The sequence below is a fragment of the Musca autumnalis genome, unplaced genomic scaffold, assembly GCF_047663935.1.
Source record: "Musca autumnalis isolate F117 unplaced genomic scaffold, ASM4766393v1 scaffold_3, whole genome shotgun sequence".
NCBI classification, from domain to species: Eukaryota; Metazoa; Arthropoda; class Insecta; order Diptera; family Muscidae; genus Musca; species Musca autumnalis.
Window position 1 is genome coordinate 201474645 of NW_027411866.1, and position 21355 is coordinate 201495999.

The 21355-nt window shown below is 32.6% G+C and overlaps 1 protein-coding gene across 7 annotated transcripts in view; it reads left to right on the forward strand.

Moving 5' to 3' along the window:
* Positions 1-21355, forward strand: part of rg (A kinase anchor protein rugose) — a 351680-nt gene that overhangs the window by 158378 nt on the left and 171947 nt on the right. For all 7 annotated transcript variants that reach the window (XM_073976281.1, XM_073976279.1, XM_073976280.1 and 4 more), the window contains exon 3: positions 9314-9440. In XM_073976281.1, coding sequence (XP_073832382.1) covers positions 9314-9440 — 127 coding nt within the window. The remainder of the gene's footprint in view (positions 1-9313; positions 9441-21355) is intronic.

Consider the following 21355-nt stretch of genomic DNA (forward strand, 5'->3'; position numbering starts at 1 on the left):
TCGCTGCCCCCATGACGACTTCCTGGGAAAATAGCCCGAAAACTGTAAAAATCCCTATGGATTCCGTCTAAAATTTGGGCTTCGTAACATTCAGTCTAAACTAGGTTTAGTTTGAAGATTTGTACTGTCGGTGTGCACCTTCCGGAATCTCCCCCCACCCCATATGTTAAAAAATTTCACTAAAATAGTACGCGCTATATCTGCTGAACGGAGCAATCGTCCAAACCCTTGATCTATTAATATTTTGTCCAAATGTAGTTTTACTTCAGAAATCGGTCTTCTCCTTAGGGTACCTCCCCCACAAAAGTTCAACATTTTTGTTTGGTTAGGATCTGTTCGAAGAACCTTTTTAAAATTATACGTATGTTATTCTTTGTTGTTCTGTTTAAGCGATTTTATGTTTTTCGTGGGCAAGCCCATGCTTCCTGTCATCGTGGCCCAAAAAACCTCTATGTTATACGGTGACCAACTGAAATGACTGGTGGGCACAAAATCTATCAAAAGGAACGAATCCCAAAATAAGATCCACTTCCAAAATGGACTATATGGGGTCCATTCCTTTAAGTACATCCTCCCCAACACATTTGATCTTCAAACCAAATATATTTTTGTCGGCAAATTTCAAAAATGCTACAAAATCCGTAGATTCGATATTTTCAATAGATGAACGTTTCAATTCACACAGGCTAAGGATATATCTCTGTCGGCAAAGCCGACTGATACTTTTTTATTTTTGTTTCAATTCACACATGCTGAGGGTTCATTTCCGTCTGCAAAGCCGACTGATACATTTTTACTTGTTTCGCGGACATGTTCATACCTCCAAAAAGGGCTACAACATTTGAAAACCCCTAAAACATAATTATTGGCGAAAAGGATTAGGATTGTGTAGCCGCTATTTGATCTGTCCATAGATAAAAGTATCAATTAACTCAGGCTGAGGATATATCCATGTCGTCAAAGCCGGTTTATATTATTTGCTTGTTTTAGATTTTACCTATGGAGATTTTACCCTGGATAGTTTTTATAGAATTTGGAGAAATGTGTTTTATACACTGAAGTTCTCCTCAGAATTTGTTTTATTTGATAAGCAAATAAAGTCTAGGGTTTTATTCACAAATTCCGTCTTATATCCATTTTATTAATTTTCTCTATTCCCGGTAGTTTTCCACCAAATGAATTGCGACTGCATCTAAGCTGCTTAAAAAATTCAATTCCAGGACATGGCAAGAATCCTATAGGCGACAAATTGAGTATCAATAAATTTGCATTTAATAAACCTTAACAACGAAACAAATACTACTTTATTTGTGCAATAAGACAGATATACAGAGGCGACTTACTGTAGCTGTTTCAATACGTTCAAGTCAATATTGCTCAAATCGAGAACTGAAATCTTGGTTTGTTATAATAAAAAAACATCAATGTAAATTGCATTTATTTGATCGTTTTTTTTTTTCTTCAGCCATACTGGGAGGAATCACAGTCTGGTGCAACTAAAAATTCATGGACCAACAACTGGGTTCAATGCACACGCACACAATTTCCCATAAAGACACCAATCGCTGCCACTGCTGCAGACAACATAGACAAAGATGTAGAAAATGTGATTTTACTCGTTTACTTCCGGCTTCAATGTTTTGTCTTTCCTTTGAAATCATTGCGATTATGCATATTTCTTTCTCCCTTTACATTGCACTTTGCATATTTTTCTCCCCCTTTGGAAATGGCAATTGCCATACATCCGGCAGAATGTAATGGAGTTCATGTTGTTGTTTTCCTTTTCGGCATGTTGTTGCCGGGAACATAGTAAGGAAAATTGAAATAAAACGTAGACTACAACTCCGGTGTTCGTTTTTTTTTTTTTTTTGTTTGCTCTTTATAAATTAACAAGCAGTTGACAATAAAGGAAATATGTTTCCAATACCTAAAGGATATTGCTAGCTCAGCACCAACGACAGCAGAAGTAGATTTAGGAAACCTGAATATCAGCAAATGGAAATGACTTGGTTGTATCGTTATCAAACGACGATTTTGTTGTAATAGTTTTGTGCATTTCAATTTCTAGTGACAGTGATTTAATATAAAAGTGGAGCTAGGTATTTAATTTAAAAAGAGTTTTACTGAATATTCCGTGCCATGACGTTACTCCCAAAGGACATTTCTCTCAAATCAATTTTGCGAGTCATATGCAGATTTAATAAAGGAAATAACGCCCAAAATTTTTTGTTATAGCTCCCAATGGACATAACTGCTAACAAATTTTGGGAGTTATGTACCTGTGTGATATGTCCTGGCACTGAATATTGCTGCAAATTTTTTTAATTTTAATTTTATCTAATTATTAACAAAAGCCAGCCATAAAATAGCATTTCGTCAACACATAAATCTTAAGTTGACTCGAATTTCATCCCTGAAATTTCGCATAAATTTTCTCCTCTTGAATTTCCTTGAAATTTATTAATTACATAAAATTGCCTCCATTTTAAGATGCGAATTGTTCCATTAACCTCTTTAAAATATAAACCAAAGTAATATTGTGCGGCTTGACTGGCAGGAAACCGCAAATTCATTTTTCTCCTTTAACCTATTTTACTCACTCCCTCTCTCTCTCTCACTCCCGACCTACATCTCACTTAAATATGCCAAAGTAAATGGCTCACATTAATTTTTCATTTTTCAAGCTTTCCATAACGCTTAACCACAGCTTCTTTTGCTACAACTACGGCGACGCTGTACATTTCATTTGTTTGTGTCGTCTGCACGCATTGAGATCCCACTGAGTTTTTCACACAGAACAAAAAGGGAAATGAACATCATGTCAGTGTTGGAAATAAAATTGACGGGGCAAAAAGCAAACTAAATTTAAATGAAAATATTTTCTAAAATGCTGAACAAAGGGAGAGAAACCCAGGTTTAATGCACAACTTGACATTTTCATTGCCAATGACATGTTAAAGACTAATATTATTAACACGAAACCAATTCTGTGTGTGGTTGCTGGTCCTCCACTCTAATTTATGTCTCTATGTCTATTTCTTTGTAAATTTAATCATAGGGAATTGTTAATGATTTTATGATAACCACTTATGGAAATGGAATCTAGTATAATGTAATTTTTAAAGCAAGCATTTTGAAAATACCTACAGACTTACTCACTTAGATGACCCTCTACAGGACATATTCTCCAATTTGGAATACCGCGTTTTTCAATCTCGTCTTCAACTTGTTTACTCACTCTATCGAAGCCTTGGCCCTCCAGTTCTGCGTAATGCGGCCCTATTTATACGCCTTTTTGGCGGGTTTATCATCGTTCACTCTTATGACATGGCCTAGGCAACGCAATCGTTGTATCTCGATACGTTTAATTATACGAGGGGAACTAGAAACATTTCTGGCCTAACAATGAAAACGCAAATATTTACCATCAAAAATAGATTTATTGTTTACTAAAGTATTCTGCAGCATCTATGTAAACTAGGGTTATGACTTTTTTACAACTTCATATCCCTGTATCATATTTGGATGAGTTTTTACCTAAGACTAGATAAAATCTTAATTATAAGGTGATTCGATAAAAAAAGCTAACGCACAAAATCAATTTAAAATTTATATGTAATTTTATATGATTTTTATATGAAAAAAATTAAAAATGTGAAAAAAAAATTAAAAAGTTATTTTAGTCAATAATAGGAAAAATATCATTCATTTGTGCAACAGGAAATAATTTTTTCAAAAAACAATCTTTTTCATTTCATACAATTTTTCGAAAAAAATATTTTTTCAAAGTGGTTTGGGCGTGACCTTTTTAATATTTGAATGAAATAAACGTTGTTATAGTGATTAATAGGCAAACGTTCATTCATTCCCGCTACAGGAAATCATTTTTGAGAAAAAACGTCAAAAAGTCATAACCCTAATGTATACATTCTGCATGCGCTTAAACTAATTGTTGAGGCACTCCGACTGAAACACCTCCAAAACATGGTTTTTGAACGCCTTTTTTCTTCATGTGCGGGAATGATGTCATCGGATCCCCAGTCATTGCTGTACGGCAGATTATCCATCAATTCCATGTTTTTCCGGTCAAAAAGCGACATGGTGCATAATGTTTCGTTTTCTCTTGTTAGTTTTTCGAATTTTTCAGGATGCTGCAGGCAAACAAATTGCAGTTTACCACTCATTATCAGTTTTTCGAATTTTTTAGTCGTCGCACCGTGTTTCAGAATCGTTTTTTTCCTGGGAAGTTTTGGTGGATTCTGAAACTACAATGTTCATAGATGAGAAAAATAAAAAAAAAAAAATCGCCGGTGCGCTTATTAAATAAATCGCGATTCAAGTCGGCATTTTTAGGCGTTTTCAGGGTTTCAAGATTTTTCGTGAAAACCGCAAGCCCTACCAAAATAGCACAAAAGAAAATATTGTAGCTTTGAAAATGTTCTACAAGATTGAGCTTTATGACAATTTTGTAGGTATTACCGTTATTGAGATATAGAAGTTCAAATTGTGACAATTCACTGACTGCCTAAACTTATATATCTCACAAATGGTAGAACCTAGGAAAAAAAGATGCTCTGTATTTCCATTTCGATAAGACTAAAAATTTGACATATCTCAGAAATGGTAAAACGTAGGAACAAATCATAACGGTCAATCCTCTAGAGAATTTTCACCGCTACAACATTTTCTTTAGGATAGGACTTTCGGTTTCCAAACAAAATCGTGGTAATCTAAAAAACCCCTAAAAATGTCAAATTGAATCGCGATTTATTCAAAAGGCGCTCCGATTTATTCAAAAACTTTCCAGGTGTAAGCACATTCCATTTAAAGTTGCTTTTTTGTATTTTTTTTTTATCAAAATATGAGTCTTTTTGACTTTTCATATGTATTAGCTATTTAACTCCGATAAACAAACCATAAAAATACAAAATATTAAAACAAAATTGAAAACAATTTTTTCAAAAAAAGTTTTCCAAGTTATTTTTTCCAAAATTAAAAAAAAAACATGTAAAAAAGTATCCCTCCCTCAGCCTGTGTGGAGTCAAACACTTTTTTTCCAAAAAAAAAAAGAAAACTTATGTATTTATTGGGGTTTCCAAAATTTTGGGCGTATGAACCGAAAAAAATATGGATTGGATTAAGCTCAAAAATTTGCCGGGGATATCGATAGATAGGGCTTTTGTACCATACTTGCCTACGAAAAAAATAATATCGCAGTAAACAGGACCACTAGGAAAACCTTGGGTAAACATTTCCAAAGGACCATCGAACAGACTCTTAACCACACAAAAATATTGAACATGGTACCCTAAGGATTGGACCTAGTTTTGAACATATACTAAGTTTGGACCAAATCGGTCGCGCGTACCATTTTAGCGAATAACTGTTGTAGGGGAGGTACCGGATGGAGTGGACCTATAAGCACCACCTTCGAATTTCATCTAATATTCTAAGAAATATTACGATATCCAAAGTGTGGACGAACGCAGTATTCGGTTCGAGGTCTCCAGCCACTACATATGGTGGTATAGTAGTATGGACTTGCCCCTGAAAAACTTGTACAGTCTGTTTCACTATGAAAATGAAAACGAAAGAAAAACAACTAAACTCGTGTATGATTTTTAAATTTTGTAATTGTTTTAAAGCAAACACAATGTCAATATTGCCATGAAAACCAAAGTTTAGGTGTTTTTCGCTCGCAATAATTTTCTTTCGACATAGTGAAACAGACCCTTAAGTCGTAATTGAGGCATCGAATGCAAGTTGCTTCAACATAAATCAAAGTGATTCGAGAGCAGGTCTTAAAGTGAATTTATTTGAAATTTTGTGTGGGAGGTATCCGAAGGAGTGGACAAATATATTCCATATTCGAACCTGATCTATATTTGGTAGATATATTAGGATGTGCAAAGTATGGATTACATCGGTCACTCCCTTTAAGAGTTATCATGCGCACAATTTTTCTGAACATTTTTGAACTTTTGTGGGGGAGGTACCTAAAGGAGTGGACCGATATGGCTTATCTTCGAATTTAAACTATGTTTGGACAAAATATTACGAAGTCCAAATTTCGGATCGAATCGGCATATTCGTTCGAGAGTTATCTTGCGCTCCATCCACTACACACGGTGTTATAGGGGCTTTTTGCACCTTTCAGGCTATTTTCTCAGGAAGTATGGACTTGCCCCTAATGAAACGGTTGATCCGTTCGAGAGTAATCGCGCGCACCAGCCAGACAGACAGACGGACGGACATTGCTCAATCGACAATTGCTATAGTTAATTACGTAAATGCCACCAAGGTAGGAGTGAGTCCCATCATTGTAGTTTTTTGGACCACACCAAATTGTACATGTGAGAGTCTATATGACACCTATATTTTCACTGGACCATAGCCGTAGACCTCTAATGTATTTTCACATACAATATAAGCAACCAATGGCTTATCCTAAATACGTAATTTAAGTTAAAAGTATTAAAAATACGCAATTTTGGCAGGTCCGATCTGGTTTTTCTATATTTTTCAAATATATATTCACCACAAATGTTTTTAAAGCTATTTAAATTGAACACACAACATCTTCTGTATGAATTTATAACGAAGAACCATCAATAAGATATTTATATTCTTTAATCACAACGACAATCTGGTTAAAAATTGTAAAATACGGACCTAAACCCTACACCATAAACAAGGGCTGCTAAGAATGTTATACGTTATGGTTACAGATTTCTTTTATTCAGAGACTCACAATGAAATTTCTTTTGGAACATTTCTTTCTTTAACAATATTCCCAAAAAGTAAAGGATTTTGCTAGATTTTGATCCAGTATGGAATTATGTAAAATTAACAGTCCAAAATTAAAACATATAATTTCATCCTAATATATATAAATTTGTAATCTAATTTTTTTATGGAAATAGTGTACATAGATTTATGGTTTATTTTGAAACTCATAGTAAAATTTTGTGTAGAATTTTTCATCCTCTGACTTTTTTCACCTATAAACAAGTTTTATATTACTTCCATCCAACTCGAAAAAAGATGGAACAATTTTTCATCAAAAAAATTGGGAAATATTTTCATGTTTTTAAAGCAAAATTGATACTGCTATTTTCATGCTATAAAATGTAAATAGACATTTCATTTCTTTGGTGACCCAAAGTGAAATTTGATGAAAAATATTTCTGTCTCTGACATCATCTCTCTAAAATTATGTTTTGTGGGACAATTTTGAATAAACTCAGATAAAGTCCGACTTTAACCCTAAAACGTGTTTTTCATTTTTAGAGATTCCTGGCGATTAGACATGAGTTACAGATTTGGTGTATTCTGAGTTACAGATTTGGTGTACAATTTTGTAGAATATTTTGATTTGATACGATCACATTTTTAAGGTGTTCTTGAAAGATTTAAAAAAAAAGGAAAAAAATACCCCTTTGATGAACCGCATGAGGGTAAAAATTTTTATCAAAAATATTCCTCACACCCCCCTAAGTAAAGTTGCCAAAGACAGCATATACCTGAAATGCAAGGATTCCAAGATATCTTAATTCGAACATTTCGAAGAAATTAAAAATGGGCGGAACTTGCCCCGCCTATTTCGGTTACTTTCCGACGTAAACTTTAAAAACGCCGATACACGTGTCTCAAATTTTTAGCTCTACTTTCATAATCTACTCGATTTTCCTTATCATTTTTTTTTGTTGTCGCACAGTGTAATGGTAACGCAATAACATGGAACAATTTAAAGCTCCGAATGTCTTCATTGTTGAAACGCATCCAACAAAGCTGAGATACCCGTCAGTACAATTCAAATAAAAAAATCGGAATTTGGGACGTGCGCCAACCACATAAGCCAACCTACTTTGCATCATTGTAAAGATGAGATTTTTTACTTTCATAGTCAGGCTTTGCTTTTGAAAAGTTTCCTACCAAAGCTGGGGAATTCGTCATTATAATTAAAATCGCAAAAATTAAAAATTGAGTTTTGTTAGCCTCTAAAACATATTGTACGTACTAACTAGTGGAACAACACACGAATGTGGAGTGGGAAAACACGCTAGACTGGAGTGGCACACACCCAACAGTGGAGTGTAAATTTATTACATGCAGCTATAAATGGATAGCTTCCAGACCAAGAATACCCGTCTTTTTCAAACACAAATATCTAAGCTCGTGTCCTGCAATATCAAGAATTGAAATACTTATGTGTCCAGTACGCAGGGTGGATGAAAATTATTTCCTTGTAAGTCGTTATCGTCGTTGATGAAGTTGCAACGAAGTCAACATGCGTTAGGTGGGTTGTGTTAAGAATTTAATGTTTGGTATCGTGTAGTATTGGCAATATAATGGCTCTTTGGCTGGTTTATTTTTTAGAGGAAATCAATATTTCCATTTAAACCATACCCAAAAAGCCAAAATTCGGATATCCGAAATTTCTGCATAATTTCTGGGAAATGTTCAGATATGTTTGGTTTGAATTCGTTCCAAATTCTGTTCGACTTGCCTAGGTGATATGATTCTCTAACTTCTTTTAATTAGAAGTTATTTTCATTTTCTGTTGAGATAATTTACCTCTTGTGCTTTTTTGTGGGATTTTCTCAGTAACTTTTAGTTTAGATTTCGGTCTGAATTCCGATCAAAGTATTGAAAGAAACATAAGATTTCCGTCCGATTCAGATACATCAAACATCAGACCGATTTCAGACACTTTAGTTTGTTGGGATAGTTGACCAAGAAGGAAATGAAAGAAAATGTGAATGATACATGTTAATGTAGTAAAAATTTAAATATTTCTGCTTTGCATGTGATCGTGTCATGCGGGCTTCGTACATGTGAATATGTACCTCAAGATGTGAGACAAAACATTACATTTTAAGGAAAGTATGACAAGAAACACGACATTCGCTTTCAATTAGACCAACAGCTTGTAGACATGTGAGCGTTCCGCGACCTCACGTCATATCTTTACCTATTGCCAGGCATTCTTAGCACTTTTAAGACAGTTTCCAGACTATTCAGACTCTAACACCACTCCTTTTTCTTTTTTTTTTTCATACATGTGAACCCCACAAATTGCCTCCTGCCTACCAAGGTCACCATGTAAACCTTGTAACAAGTGTTGAAACCTTTCTACTTAATAAATTATTGCCAAACCTCTCACCCCTTCCTTATTATTCCTTCCATTTCTTGTTATTTGTCCACATTTGAAGACAAATTTATTTGATAATAAAATTTATAGATTTCCTTTAAAGTTGCCACTTTTTAACAAATGTTCTTTCTTTGTTTATTTTTTTTTTTTTCCTTTCAGGCTGAAATATGGAGTGTCTTTATTGCAATTTTACGCAAAAGTGTACGCAATTTACAAGCCTGCACAGATGTTGGCCTTATCGAGCACGTATTGGTGCGTTTACAACGCTCCGAAACTGTTGTGGCAGGTAAGTTTGAGATTCAGACACACAATTTTTTATTCATTACATTGGCGTCGAAGCAGAAGAATACGACGAAGAACTATAAAAAGTCATGGTTGTTTTTTTATATATTTTTATTTATTGTTTATACCTTATTTATTTACTTTTCACTTCAGTTATTGTATGTGTTGTATTCTCTGCTTCTCCTGCATTTATCCTTGACTTGTCTGTGTATGGCATTGTGGCGTACGTATCATTACAATTCGACAACGATGTCGATAATAAAAAAAAGACATTGCCACGCAATCTTGTAAATTTATGACCATTAAATTATACGATTTCTTTATAGAATTCTGCATAAATATGTGAGTGTATATGTATGTACATTCAAAGGTTTATGGTTGTAAATGTATATTGAAATTGTATATGAAAATATTCAACGGGTCAATTGGAAAAGTTGAAGTATATTAATTAAGAATTATAAATTAAAAAAATATATCAGACCGTTGTAAAATTTTTTGTCCTTCGCTGTTAACCAACAAAAAAAAAAAAACAGGCCAACCGGAAATTATTTACAAATTATTTGTATATGGTCGGTTTGTAACGAACTAAAATGCTCCTAAATGAAATAATAGTTTTAGTCCCCAAATATGTTAAGACCAAATTCCGTTCAGGTAATTTGGAAACGATCTAATCATGTTCGTCCGTACATCGTATCCATGAAAAACTTCTCCACAAGTGAAAGCTCGGCGGTAAAAAGTAGGTCCCATATTATTGAGTTAATATGCCGGGCAAAGCAGTGAAAGTATATTGAGACCTGTCAGAATGTCACCCTTAGATCTACAACAGTGTGTCTCCTCATGGCATCACTTGACCATCTTCATAGGTATTTGAAGATTTTACGGTTGTATCAGACCAGCAAAATGTTATCGGTGCAGAACCTGTGCCACCAACTTGTGAACAGGCTTCTCCACCCAGGCACATCAGGAGAATTCCACATTTATTCAAAATTGTTTTATCTTCGTGTTATTACTATAGTATTTAATTATTATTATTTAAGAAGGGATCAAAGCTTTATTGGTTATGTTTTCTTATAACAAGAACTAGACCCAATTAATATTTAATTTGACAAACGAATTCTGTTACGCACATTCATCACAAATGTCTCTCTATTCCATCTGAAACTCATTGCCATGCTTTATAATTTTCTCTACATAATTTCATTACCCAAGCTAATTCTGTCACATATAATCTAAGCAAATTTCGGCGTAGATTATGGTAATTTGATAAAAATTTGTCTATTGATATCTGTTAGCACCACCTCCACCACCACCCTGTGTCCTCCAATTCACATATCTTTTGTTTCAAACAAGACGTAATCCTTACACATTCATTCACACTCTCTTCCAAAAGAATTTGAACTGGCAAATAAAAGACAATACACTGCTAATAGATACCAGCAGGATGACAACAACGGAAACCATGATGATGATGATATGGTGATGACATTCAAAAGAAACATATAGCAAGACATGACACAAAGGAAGATAGACAAAAGATATTCAGGATGACAATACACCTGCTGTGCTGTGCGTACGCATTTCAATGATGTCTGCTGCCAAACCTGCCTGCTACTGTCATAGAACATTGATAATGGAATTTAATTGTTTTTAATAAACGGGTATAAAATTACAATTTGTATGTCTTCGTCTTCGTCATCATCATCTGCTTCTTCTTGGCTTTATCTCTTTCTTATTCTTCTTCTCTACAATATCCATGTACATTTCAACAAACATATGGCAACAGACTCTCATAGAAACACCCACAATGCCCACCCATACCATACAAATTGACTACGTTTACAACATGTGATTCCAATTATCTACAACGTAACAATTTGTAAAGGGAAGAATTAATTTAATAATACTCAAGACAATTCAGTTTATTCTGGAAAGTTATGACATTAATTAGTACTTTATGTCAAGCATACAAAATAAAATGTCTCATTTTCAATTAAAAGCCATAGTATCTCAGGACACATTGTGTTAACGAGAGGTGGTGGGGGAGGTTCTGCAAGATAAGGTTAAGATAATGGTCAGTAATTTGAATTAATTTCTATAGATACCAGAAAGTCAAATTAATTTCAACACCTGCCAATTGAATACTTCTTGATAATTAGACATACTTTTAGGATGAACTTTATTAGAGAAGCATACTTTGGGGGGGGGATGATCAAATGATTTGAAGAAGAATTTTGGGACAAGGCTAACGTGACGCTTAAAAGAATGTTTTTTTTTTCATGGACACTAAAACCCATAAACGTGGATCTTTTAAAGAATATTTTTTAAGGACCATCGGACCCATAAAAGTGTATTTTTAAAGAATATTTTTTATGGGCCATTAGACCCATAAACGTGGATTTTTGAAGAATATTTTTTGTGAACCATCAGACCCATAAACGTGGATTTTTGAAGAATATGTTTTCATGGACCATCGAAGCCATTAACGTGGATTTTTTGAAGAATATTTTTTTCATGGGCCATCAGACACATCAACGTGGATTTTTTGAAGAATATTTTTTAATGTACAATCAGATCCATGATGTGGAGTTTTTAAAGAATATTTTTTCATGGACCATCGGAACCATTAACGTGGATTTTTTGAAAAATATTTTTTCATGGACCATCAGACCCATATACGTGTTTTTTAAAGAATATTATTTTCATGAACCATCGAAGCCATAAACGTGGATATTTTGAAGAATATTTTTTTCATTGACTATCAGACCTATAAACGTGGATTTTTCAAATAATACTTTTTCATGTATGATCATACTTGGATATTTTATAGAATATTTTTCAAAGACCAATAAACATGGAATTTTTAAATAATATTTTTTCATGGACCATCAGACCAATTAACATGGATTTTATCAACGAATATTTCTCATGCAAAAAATTGATGGAACTATCGATAATATCGATTATTTTTTAAAAATACAATATCGATAGCTTGTTTTGTCTATCGATATTATCGGATTAAAACCCTTTAATCTAAAATTCATTGAAATTAATAGAAATTCGCGGCTTTTCGGTTTTGTGGATGTAAGAAAGTAAGTTGGTAGTCGCACGTACAAATTTTTCGAAAAAGTAAAATGTATTTTTATCAAATAAAAGCAATTGTTTTCTTTTCTCCTTTTTGATTTCTGTGAACTATTTGTGCAAAATGTCAACAAAAACGCAGACATTTTCGCCATTTTCATTTCCAAATTACTGGTGGTGATAAATTAACGATAATATCGATAGCAATCGATTTTTTAAACTATTATATCGAAAATATCTAATGTTGGGAATATCGATGGTTTGCCAGCTCTAATCTTTAGACCAATAAACATGGATTTTTCAAACAATATTTTTTCATGGATCATCAGACCAATAAACATGGATTTTCAAACAACATTTTTAAGAATATTTTTTCATGAATCATAATAAATACTCTTAAAAAAATCCACGTTTATTGGTCTGATGGTCAATGAAAAACTATTCTTAAAAAAATCCACGTTTATTGGTCTGATGGTCAATGAAAAACTATTCTTAAAAAAATCCACGTTTAATGGTCTGATGATCAATGAAAAACTATTATTAAAAATTCACGTTTATTGGTCTGATGGTCAATGAAAAACTATTCTGAAAAAAAATCCACGTTTAATGGTCTGATGATCAATGAAAAACTATTCTTAAAAATCCACGTTTAATAGTCTGATGGTCAATGAAAAAATATTCTTAAAAAAATTCACGTTTAATGGTCTGATGGCCAATGAAAAAATATTCTTTAAAAATCCACGTTTAACGGTCTGATGGTCAATGAAATAATATTCTTAAAAAAATCCACGTTTAATGGTCTGATGATCAATGAAAAAATATTCTTAAAAAATCCACGTTTAATGGTCTGATGGTCAATGAAAATATATTCATAAAAAAATCCACGTTTATTCGTCTGATGGTCAATGAAAAAATATTTAAAAAAAAAAATCCACGTTTATTCGTCTGATGGTCCATGAAAAAATATTTTTTAAAAAATCCACGTTTATTCGTCTGATGGTCCATGAAAAAATATTGTTTAAATAATCGACGTTTATTGGTCTGATGGTCCAAGAAAAATTAATCTTTAAAAAATCCACGTTTATTGGACTGAAGGTCCATGAAAAATTATATTTTTAAAAAAATCCACGTTTATTGGTCTGTTGGAGAAAGAAAAGTACTTTTAAAAAAATCTGATGGTTCATGAAAAAAAATATTCTTTAAATAAGTTGTCAATGAATAAAAATTGATTGCAATTCCAAAACAATAACATTGCTATAATACGTGAGTCCTGGTCCAATGTCCTTTTATATATGTGTTTATTCCAACTGACATGAACTGTAAGTTTAAGTTTTTCTTTCTCACTTTGTATGCCATTATAGCATAGCATTGCAGTATATTTACTTTGATGCCAGAAAAAAGGTCAAATAGTTTTTCAAATGTTTATCGAGACTTTCACATTGTCACATTCTGTCTACTTAATCTACCGCCACCCCGACGACCACAAAATCACAAATATTCACTTACTATGTATTAGATAATGGCAAACCATTTGATTAGGAAGGTGGTGGTTTGCCATATGTCAATAGAAACAGTAAGTGTGTCGGTGATTTGCAGAGTTACCACCATGCCTCAGACTTTGCATCCAGAGAAGAAATATTGTTGAATTTAGTATACTTCGAGAGCCAAATAGGGTATGGTAAATATGTACAAATATATATTGTTGCAGCAACCACATATTTTTCGTCAGACACAAAATATATGGTTGCTCCAACAATTTATATTTTTACATATTTTCAGTCCCCTATTTGGCTCTCAGAATATGCTTGGTAAAAATGTGCCTCATGTGCCATTATGTCAATAATGGTAGGTTTGGACGAAATCAATTTTAGATTTAGATTTTTTTAGAAACGTTTGTGCCCTATCCGTCCGTCAGACAGGCTACCTCTCAATAATATATACATAGTTTTAACGAAATTTGGCAACCCTTTTGATTGGATGCTTTTTACTGAATTGTTTTCTCTCTTCTTCTTTCAATATTAAATGGCGACTCACTTGTCCTGCTGCTGCTGCTGTTCTCAAGCTGTCAACCAATGTTTTGTTTGCATTGCATTGCACACTTTATTGGTTGGCAAACATAATATTTAAGTCACGTTCACTTTAAAATTGTCAATAAAGCAATTACATGTATGCATTGTGGCATTTCGAATGTGTATTTATGTTTTAGAATGTCAATGAATGAATGGAATATTAAAAAGAATTTTGAGAGGTGAAAAAGCAGAGTAAAAAAAAACAACTAAACTAAAATCAATGATAAATTCAATAACACCAGCTAAGAAGAAGAAATTTGGTCATACTTTTAGGGGTTGAAAAAGGAATTATACTTTTAGGGAATTTAAGAGAACATGGAGCATACTATAAGGGGTTATAGATTGTCCATGAAAAAAATTACAAAGTCACGTTTAGTGCCTTGAAACCATCGACTATCAGGCCATCAATTTTGGATTTTTTACGATATGTTCCAAAAAATACTGTAATGTGTTCTACCTTCCACACAATCTTAACTAATATAAAAAAATCACTAACAGATTACAGTCGATAGCTTTGCTCATAGTTTTAGACTATTCGTCCCAAACACCATTTGCGTATAGCCTTAAGAAATCTAATTATCCATTAAATATTAGAAATTCAATCTGAATCACGAGCACCATAATCAGCTGCTCACCACTTCTTCTTTTAGGCAAAATTTTGCTAATTTCCTGAAGATAACAAAAGTCTAATTTCTTCTTTATGCCTTCGTTGTCAGGTAGTAGTAAGTAGGTGGCACAAAGGCCACCACATATCAACGATTCACATACATTTACTCTACGCTTTGCTTGTTTACTTTGATGTCACAACAGGCGTGTGGTGATGAAGGCGTTGAAGAAAGTCAAACCAAGTCAAATGACAATGACGTTGACGTTGAGGACGAACATGTCAAGATTTTAGCACCACCTGCTAAATTGTCTTTTGTGTGTTGTACGCTTAAATGACATGTTGACATCGAGTCTCTCCTCTTCCATAACCCAAAACCTCTTCAATGTTCAACTCTTGCCTATTAATGTAATTCATTTCTTTCTTCATTTAGCCAAAGCTAATGTAAACTTTTCTTATTATCTTCTACGTCTATTTCTTCTTCATCTTGGTAATGGTTTTGCTTTTATACCAAACAAAGTCTAAGAGTTGGCTTGCTTGAAGGAAGGAATAAGTTTAGTAACTCCTGACACATATGTGTCGTACATGGATTACCTTACACCCACTCATTATGGTTCTGTGTGAATTTGTGTGCTAGTGTGTGTTATTTCCCAATGGTTAGGGAGTATATTGAGATGTCTGTATCATGTCGTATTTTAGTTAATTATTCTGCTTCGTTTATGGGGAATTTATATGCCTTCCACACACTTCTTTGTTGATGATGTTCTTCTTATCGGCATCTGGTGCTGCTACTTACTGCCTTCCCTCAATGAACCACAGATAATAAATGAATGCAGTGTGGATGTGTTGTTATTTACATATGTGTGTGCAACTCATTTGACATTTTTGTTTAAAGTTCATGACCTCGTCTACATGTTTAACACTCACTTGATTTTCAAATGTGCAAAAGGGTTTTTTCTTCTTAGAACGTTATGAGCATAGGGTGTCCCTTCTACTACAACTTTGCCAAGCTGTAAACTACAATCATTAATCTTTTGAACCTTCATTTTATTCTTCATTACTCCTTTTCGTCCTGTGCTTTCCTTCAACTCCAACAGCACATTAAAGTCAACTCTGCTAATCTATTACCAAAGTTGTAATAGTTTTTGCGTGAATTGTCAATTCCAAGTTTATTGTAACTAAATTGAGTTTAAGTGTCATGGCCCTGGCAATATATTCTTTCTTTCTTCTTTATTATATGTGTGCATCATCATCATCATGATTTTTCTTTGGCATGAAATCTACTTTTTCTTCATTCCAAACTTTGGCGTAAATGTCACGTTTACAGGGCGTGCAAGCAGTCGTTGTCAGTCAAACACTATTTAAGAGGATCTTCCACATGTCCCCAAAAACCGTTCCACAGTTCACCCAAGTAAAGAAGTACATTCATATGTGTGTGTTTGGTAACATAAGTTATAGACAGTTAGTCCGACAGCCAAGCAGAATGAACATTAGTCACAAGTGTAACATGTTCGTAAATCTTAAAATGTAATTGGACATTGTATTTGTATGTGTTTTTTGTCGGTATAAGAAACACTTTGTAGAAATATTGGTAGTAGCAATAACTTTGACTTGACATTGTCGTGGGGATAATATAAGGGGACAAAACGAAGACATTGATCATGGTTCATGGGCTACCTGTGGAAGTCACAGGAAAGACTGTGTAGTTTTTAAAGAATATTTTCAGGGGCCATCAGACCAATAAACTTGGATTTGTTAAAAAACATAATGGACATGCCACTAATAAACATAGATTTTTTAAAGAATCTTTTTCATGGACCATTCTTCCCACAAATAAATATGGATTTTTTAAAGAATATTTTTTCATGGACATCCCACTTATGAACGTGAATTTTTTAAAACATATTCGTTCATGGACCATCAGACAAATTAACGTAGATTTTTTAAAGAATATTTTCCTTTGGACCATCAAGAAAATTAACGTGGATTTTTAAAGAATATTTTTTCATGAACGATTCTAACAATAAACGTGGATTTTTTAAAGAATATTTTTTATGGACCATCAGTCCAATTAACGTGGATTTTTTAAAGAATATTTTTTATGGACCATCAGTCCAATTAACGTGGATTTTTTAAAGAATATTTTTTCATCAACCATCAGACCAACAAACGTGGATTTTTTAAAAAATATTTTTTCTTGGATCATCGGACCAACAAACGTGGATTTTTTAAAGAATATTTTTTCTTGGATCATAAGACCAACAAACGTGGATTTTTTAAAGAATATTTTTTCTTGGACCATCAGACCAACAAACGTGGATTTTTTAAAGAATATTTTTTCTTGGACCATCAGACCAACAAACGTCGATTTTTTAAAGAATATTTTTTCATCAACCATCAGACCAACAAAGGTGGATTTTTTAAAGAATATTTTTTCTTGGACCATCAGACCAACAAACGTGGATTTTTAAAGAATATTTTTTCTTGGACCATCAGACCAACAAACGTGGATTTTTAAAGAATATTTTTTCTTGGACCATCAGACCAACAGACGTGGATTTTTTAAAGAATATTTTTTCTTGAACCTTCAAACCTACAAACGTGGATTTTTTAAAGAATATTTTTTCTTGAACCATCAGACCAACAAACGTGGATTTTTTAAAGAATATTTTTTCTTGGACCATCAGACCAACAAACGTGGATTTTTTTAAAGAATATTTTTTCTTGGACCATCAGACCAACAAACGTGGATTTTTAAAGAATATTTTTTCTTGGACCATCAGACCAACAAACGTCGATTTTTTAAAGAATATTTTTTCTTGGACCATCAGACCAACAAACGTCGATTTTTTAAAGAATATTTTTTCTTGGACCATCAGACCAACAAACGTCGTTTTTTTAAAGAATATTTTTTCTTGGACCATCAGACCAACAAACGTGGATTTTTTAAAGAATATTTTTTCTTGGACCATCAGACCAACAAACGTCGTTTTTTTAAAGAATATTTTTTCTTGGACCATCAGACCAACAAACGTGGATTTTTTAAAGAATATTTTTTCTTGGACCATCAGACCAGCAAACGTGGATTTTTTATAGAATATTTTTTCATGGAACGTTAGACCAATAAACGCTGATTAAAAAAAAATATTTTTCATAAAATTTTAGGATCAAATTGTTGGATTTTTTTAAAGAATATTTTTCGTGGACCATCAGACCAACAAACGCCGATTTAAAAAGAAAAAAAATATTTTTCATAAAATTTTAGGATCAAATTGTTGGATTTTTTTAAAGAATATTTTTCGTGGACCATCAGACCAATAAACGTGGATTTTTTAAAGAATATTTTTTCATGGACCATTCGGCCAATAAACGTGAATTTTTTAAAGAATATTTTTTCATGGACCATTTGACCAATAAACGTGGACTTTTTAAAGAATATTTTTTCATGGACCATTCGAGCAATAAACGTGGACTTTTTAAAGAATATTTTTTCATGGACCATTCGGGCAATGAACGTGGATTTTTTAAAGAATATTTTTTCATGGACCATTCGGGCAATAAACGTGGATTTTTAAAAGAATATTTTTTCATGGACCATTAGACCAATAAACGTGGATTTTTTAAAGAATATTTTTTCATCCACCATCAGACCAATAAACGTGGATTTTTTAAAGAATATTTTTTCATCCACCATCAGACCAATAAACGTGGATTTTTTAAGGAATATTTTTTCATCCACCATCAGACCAATAAACGTTGATTTTTTAAAGAATATTTTTTCATCCACCATCAGACCAATAAACGTGGATTTTTTAAAGAATATTTTTTCATCCACCATCAGACCAATAAACGTGGATTTTTTAAGGAATATTTTTTCATCCACCATCAGACCAATAAACGTTGATTTTTTAAAGAATATTTTTTCATCCACCATCAGACCAATAAACGTGGATTTTTTAAGGAATATTTTTTCATCCACCATCAGACCAATAAACGTGGATTTTTTAAAGAATATTTTTTCATCCACCATCAGACCAATAAACGTGGATTTTTTAAAGAACATTTTTTCATGGATCGTTAGGCCAATAAACGTGGATTTTTTAAAGAATATTTTTTCATGGATTATTAGGCCAATAAACGTGGATTTTTTAAAGAATATTTTTTTTTGGACCATCAGACCAACAAAGGTGGATTTTTTAAAAAATATTTTTTCTTGGATCATCGGACCAACAAACGTGGATTTTTTAAAGAATATTTTTTCTTGGACCATCAGACCAACAAACGTGGATTTTTAAAGAATATTTTTTCTTGGACCATCAGACCAACAGACGTGGATTTTTTAAAGAATATTTTTTCTTGGACCATCAGACCAACAAACGTGGATTTTTTAAAGAATATTTTTTCTTGGACCATCAGACCAACAGACGTGGATTTTTTAAAGAATATTTTTTCTTGGACCATCAGACCAACAAACGTGGATTTTTTAAAGAATATTTTTTCTTGGACCATCGGACCAACAAACGTGGATTTTTTAAAGAATATTTTTTCATGGACCATCAGACCAATAAACGTGGATTTTTTAAAGATTCATTTTTCATGGACCATCAGACCAATAAACGTGGATTTTTTAAAGATTCATTTTTCATGGACCATCAGACCAATAAACGTGGATTTTTTAAAGATTCATTTTTCATGGACCATCAGACCAATAAACGTGGATTTTTTAAAGATTCATTTTTCATGGACCATCAGAGCAATAAACATGGATTTTTTAAAGATTCATTTTTCATGGACCATCAGACCAATAAACGTCGATTTTTTAAAGATTCATTTTTCATGGACCATCAGAGCAATAAACATGGATTTTTTAAAGATTCATTTTTCATGGACCATCAGACCAATAAACGTCGATTTTTTAAAGATTAGTTTTTCATGAACCATCAGACCAATAAACCTGGATTTTTTTTAAAGATTCATTCATGGTCCATCAGACCAATAAAATTGAATTTTTTAAAAATTGATTTTTCATGGACCATCGGGCCAATAAAAGTGGTTTTTTTAAAAATAAATTTTCATGGGCCATCAGACCAATAAACCTGGATTTTTTTAAAGATTAATTTTTCATGGTCCATTAGACAAATAAACGCAGATTTTTAAAGATTCATTTTTCATGGACCATCAGACCAATAAACGTGGATTTTTTAAAGATTAATTTTTCATGGACCATCAGACGTACAAACGTGGATTTTTTAAAGAATATTTTTTCATGGACCTTTAGACCAATAAACGCGGTTTTTTTTAAGAATATTTTTTCATGGACCATTAGACCAATAAAAGTGGATTTTTTAAAGAATATTTTTTCATGGACCATTAGACCAATAAACGTGGATTTTTTAAAGAATATTTTTTCATGGACCATTAGACCAATAAACGTGGATTTTTTAAAGAATATTTTTTCATGGACCATTAGACCAATAAACGTGGATTTTTTAAAGAATATTTTTTCGTGGACCATTAGAACAATAAACGTGGATTTTTTAAAGAATATTTTTTCATGGACCATTAGACCAATAAACGTGGATTTTTTTAAGAATATTTTTTCATGGACCATTAGACCAATAAACGTGGATTTTTTAAAGAATATTTTTTCATGGACCATTAGACCAATAAACGTGGATTTTTTTAAGAATATTTTTTCATGGACCATTAGACCAATAAACGTGGATTTTTTTAAGAATATTTTTTCATGGACCTTTAGACCAATAAACGTGGATTTTTTAAAGAATATTTTTTCATGGACCATTAGACCAATAAACGTGGATTTTTTAAAGAATATTTTTTCATGGATCATTAGGCCAATAAACGTGGATTTTTTAAAGACTATTTTTTCATGGATCATTAGGCCAATAAACGTGGATTTTTTAAAGAATATTTTTTCATGGATCATTAGGCCAATAAACGTGGATTTTTTAAAGAATATTTTTTCATGGATCATTAGGCCAATAAACGTGGATTTTTTAGAGAATATTTTTTCATGGATCATTAGGCCAATAAACGTGGATTTTTTAAAGAATATTTTTTTATCCACCATCAGACCAATAAACGTGGATTTTTTAAAGAATATTTTTTTATCCACCATCAGACCAATAAACGTGGATTTTTTAAAGA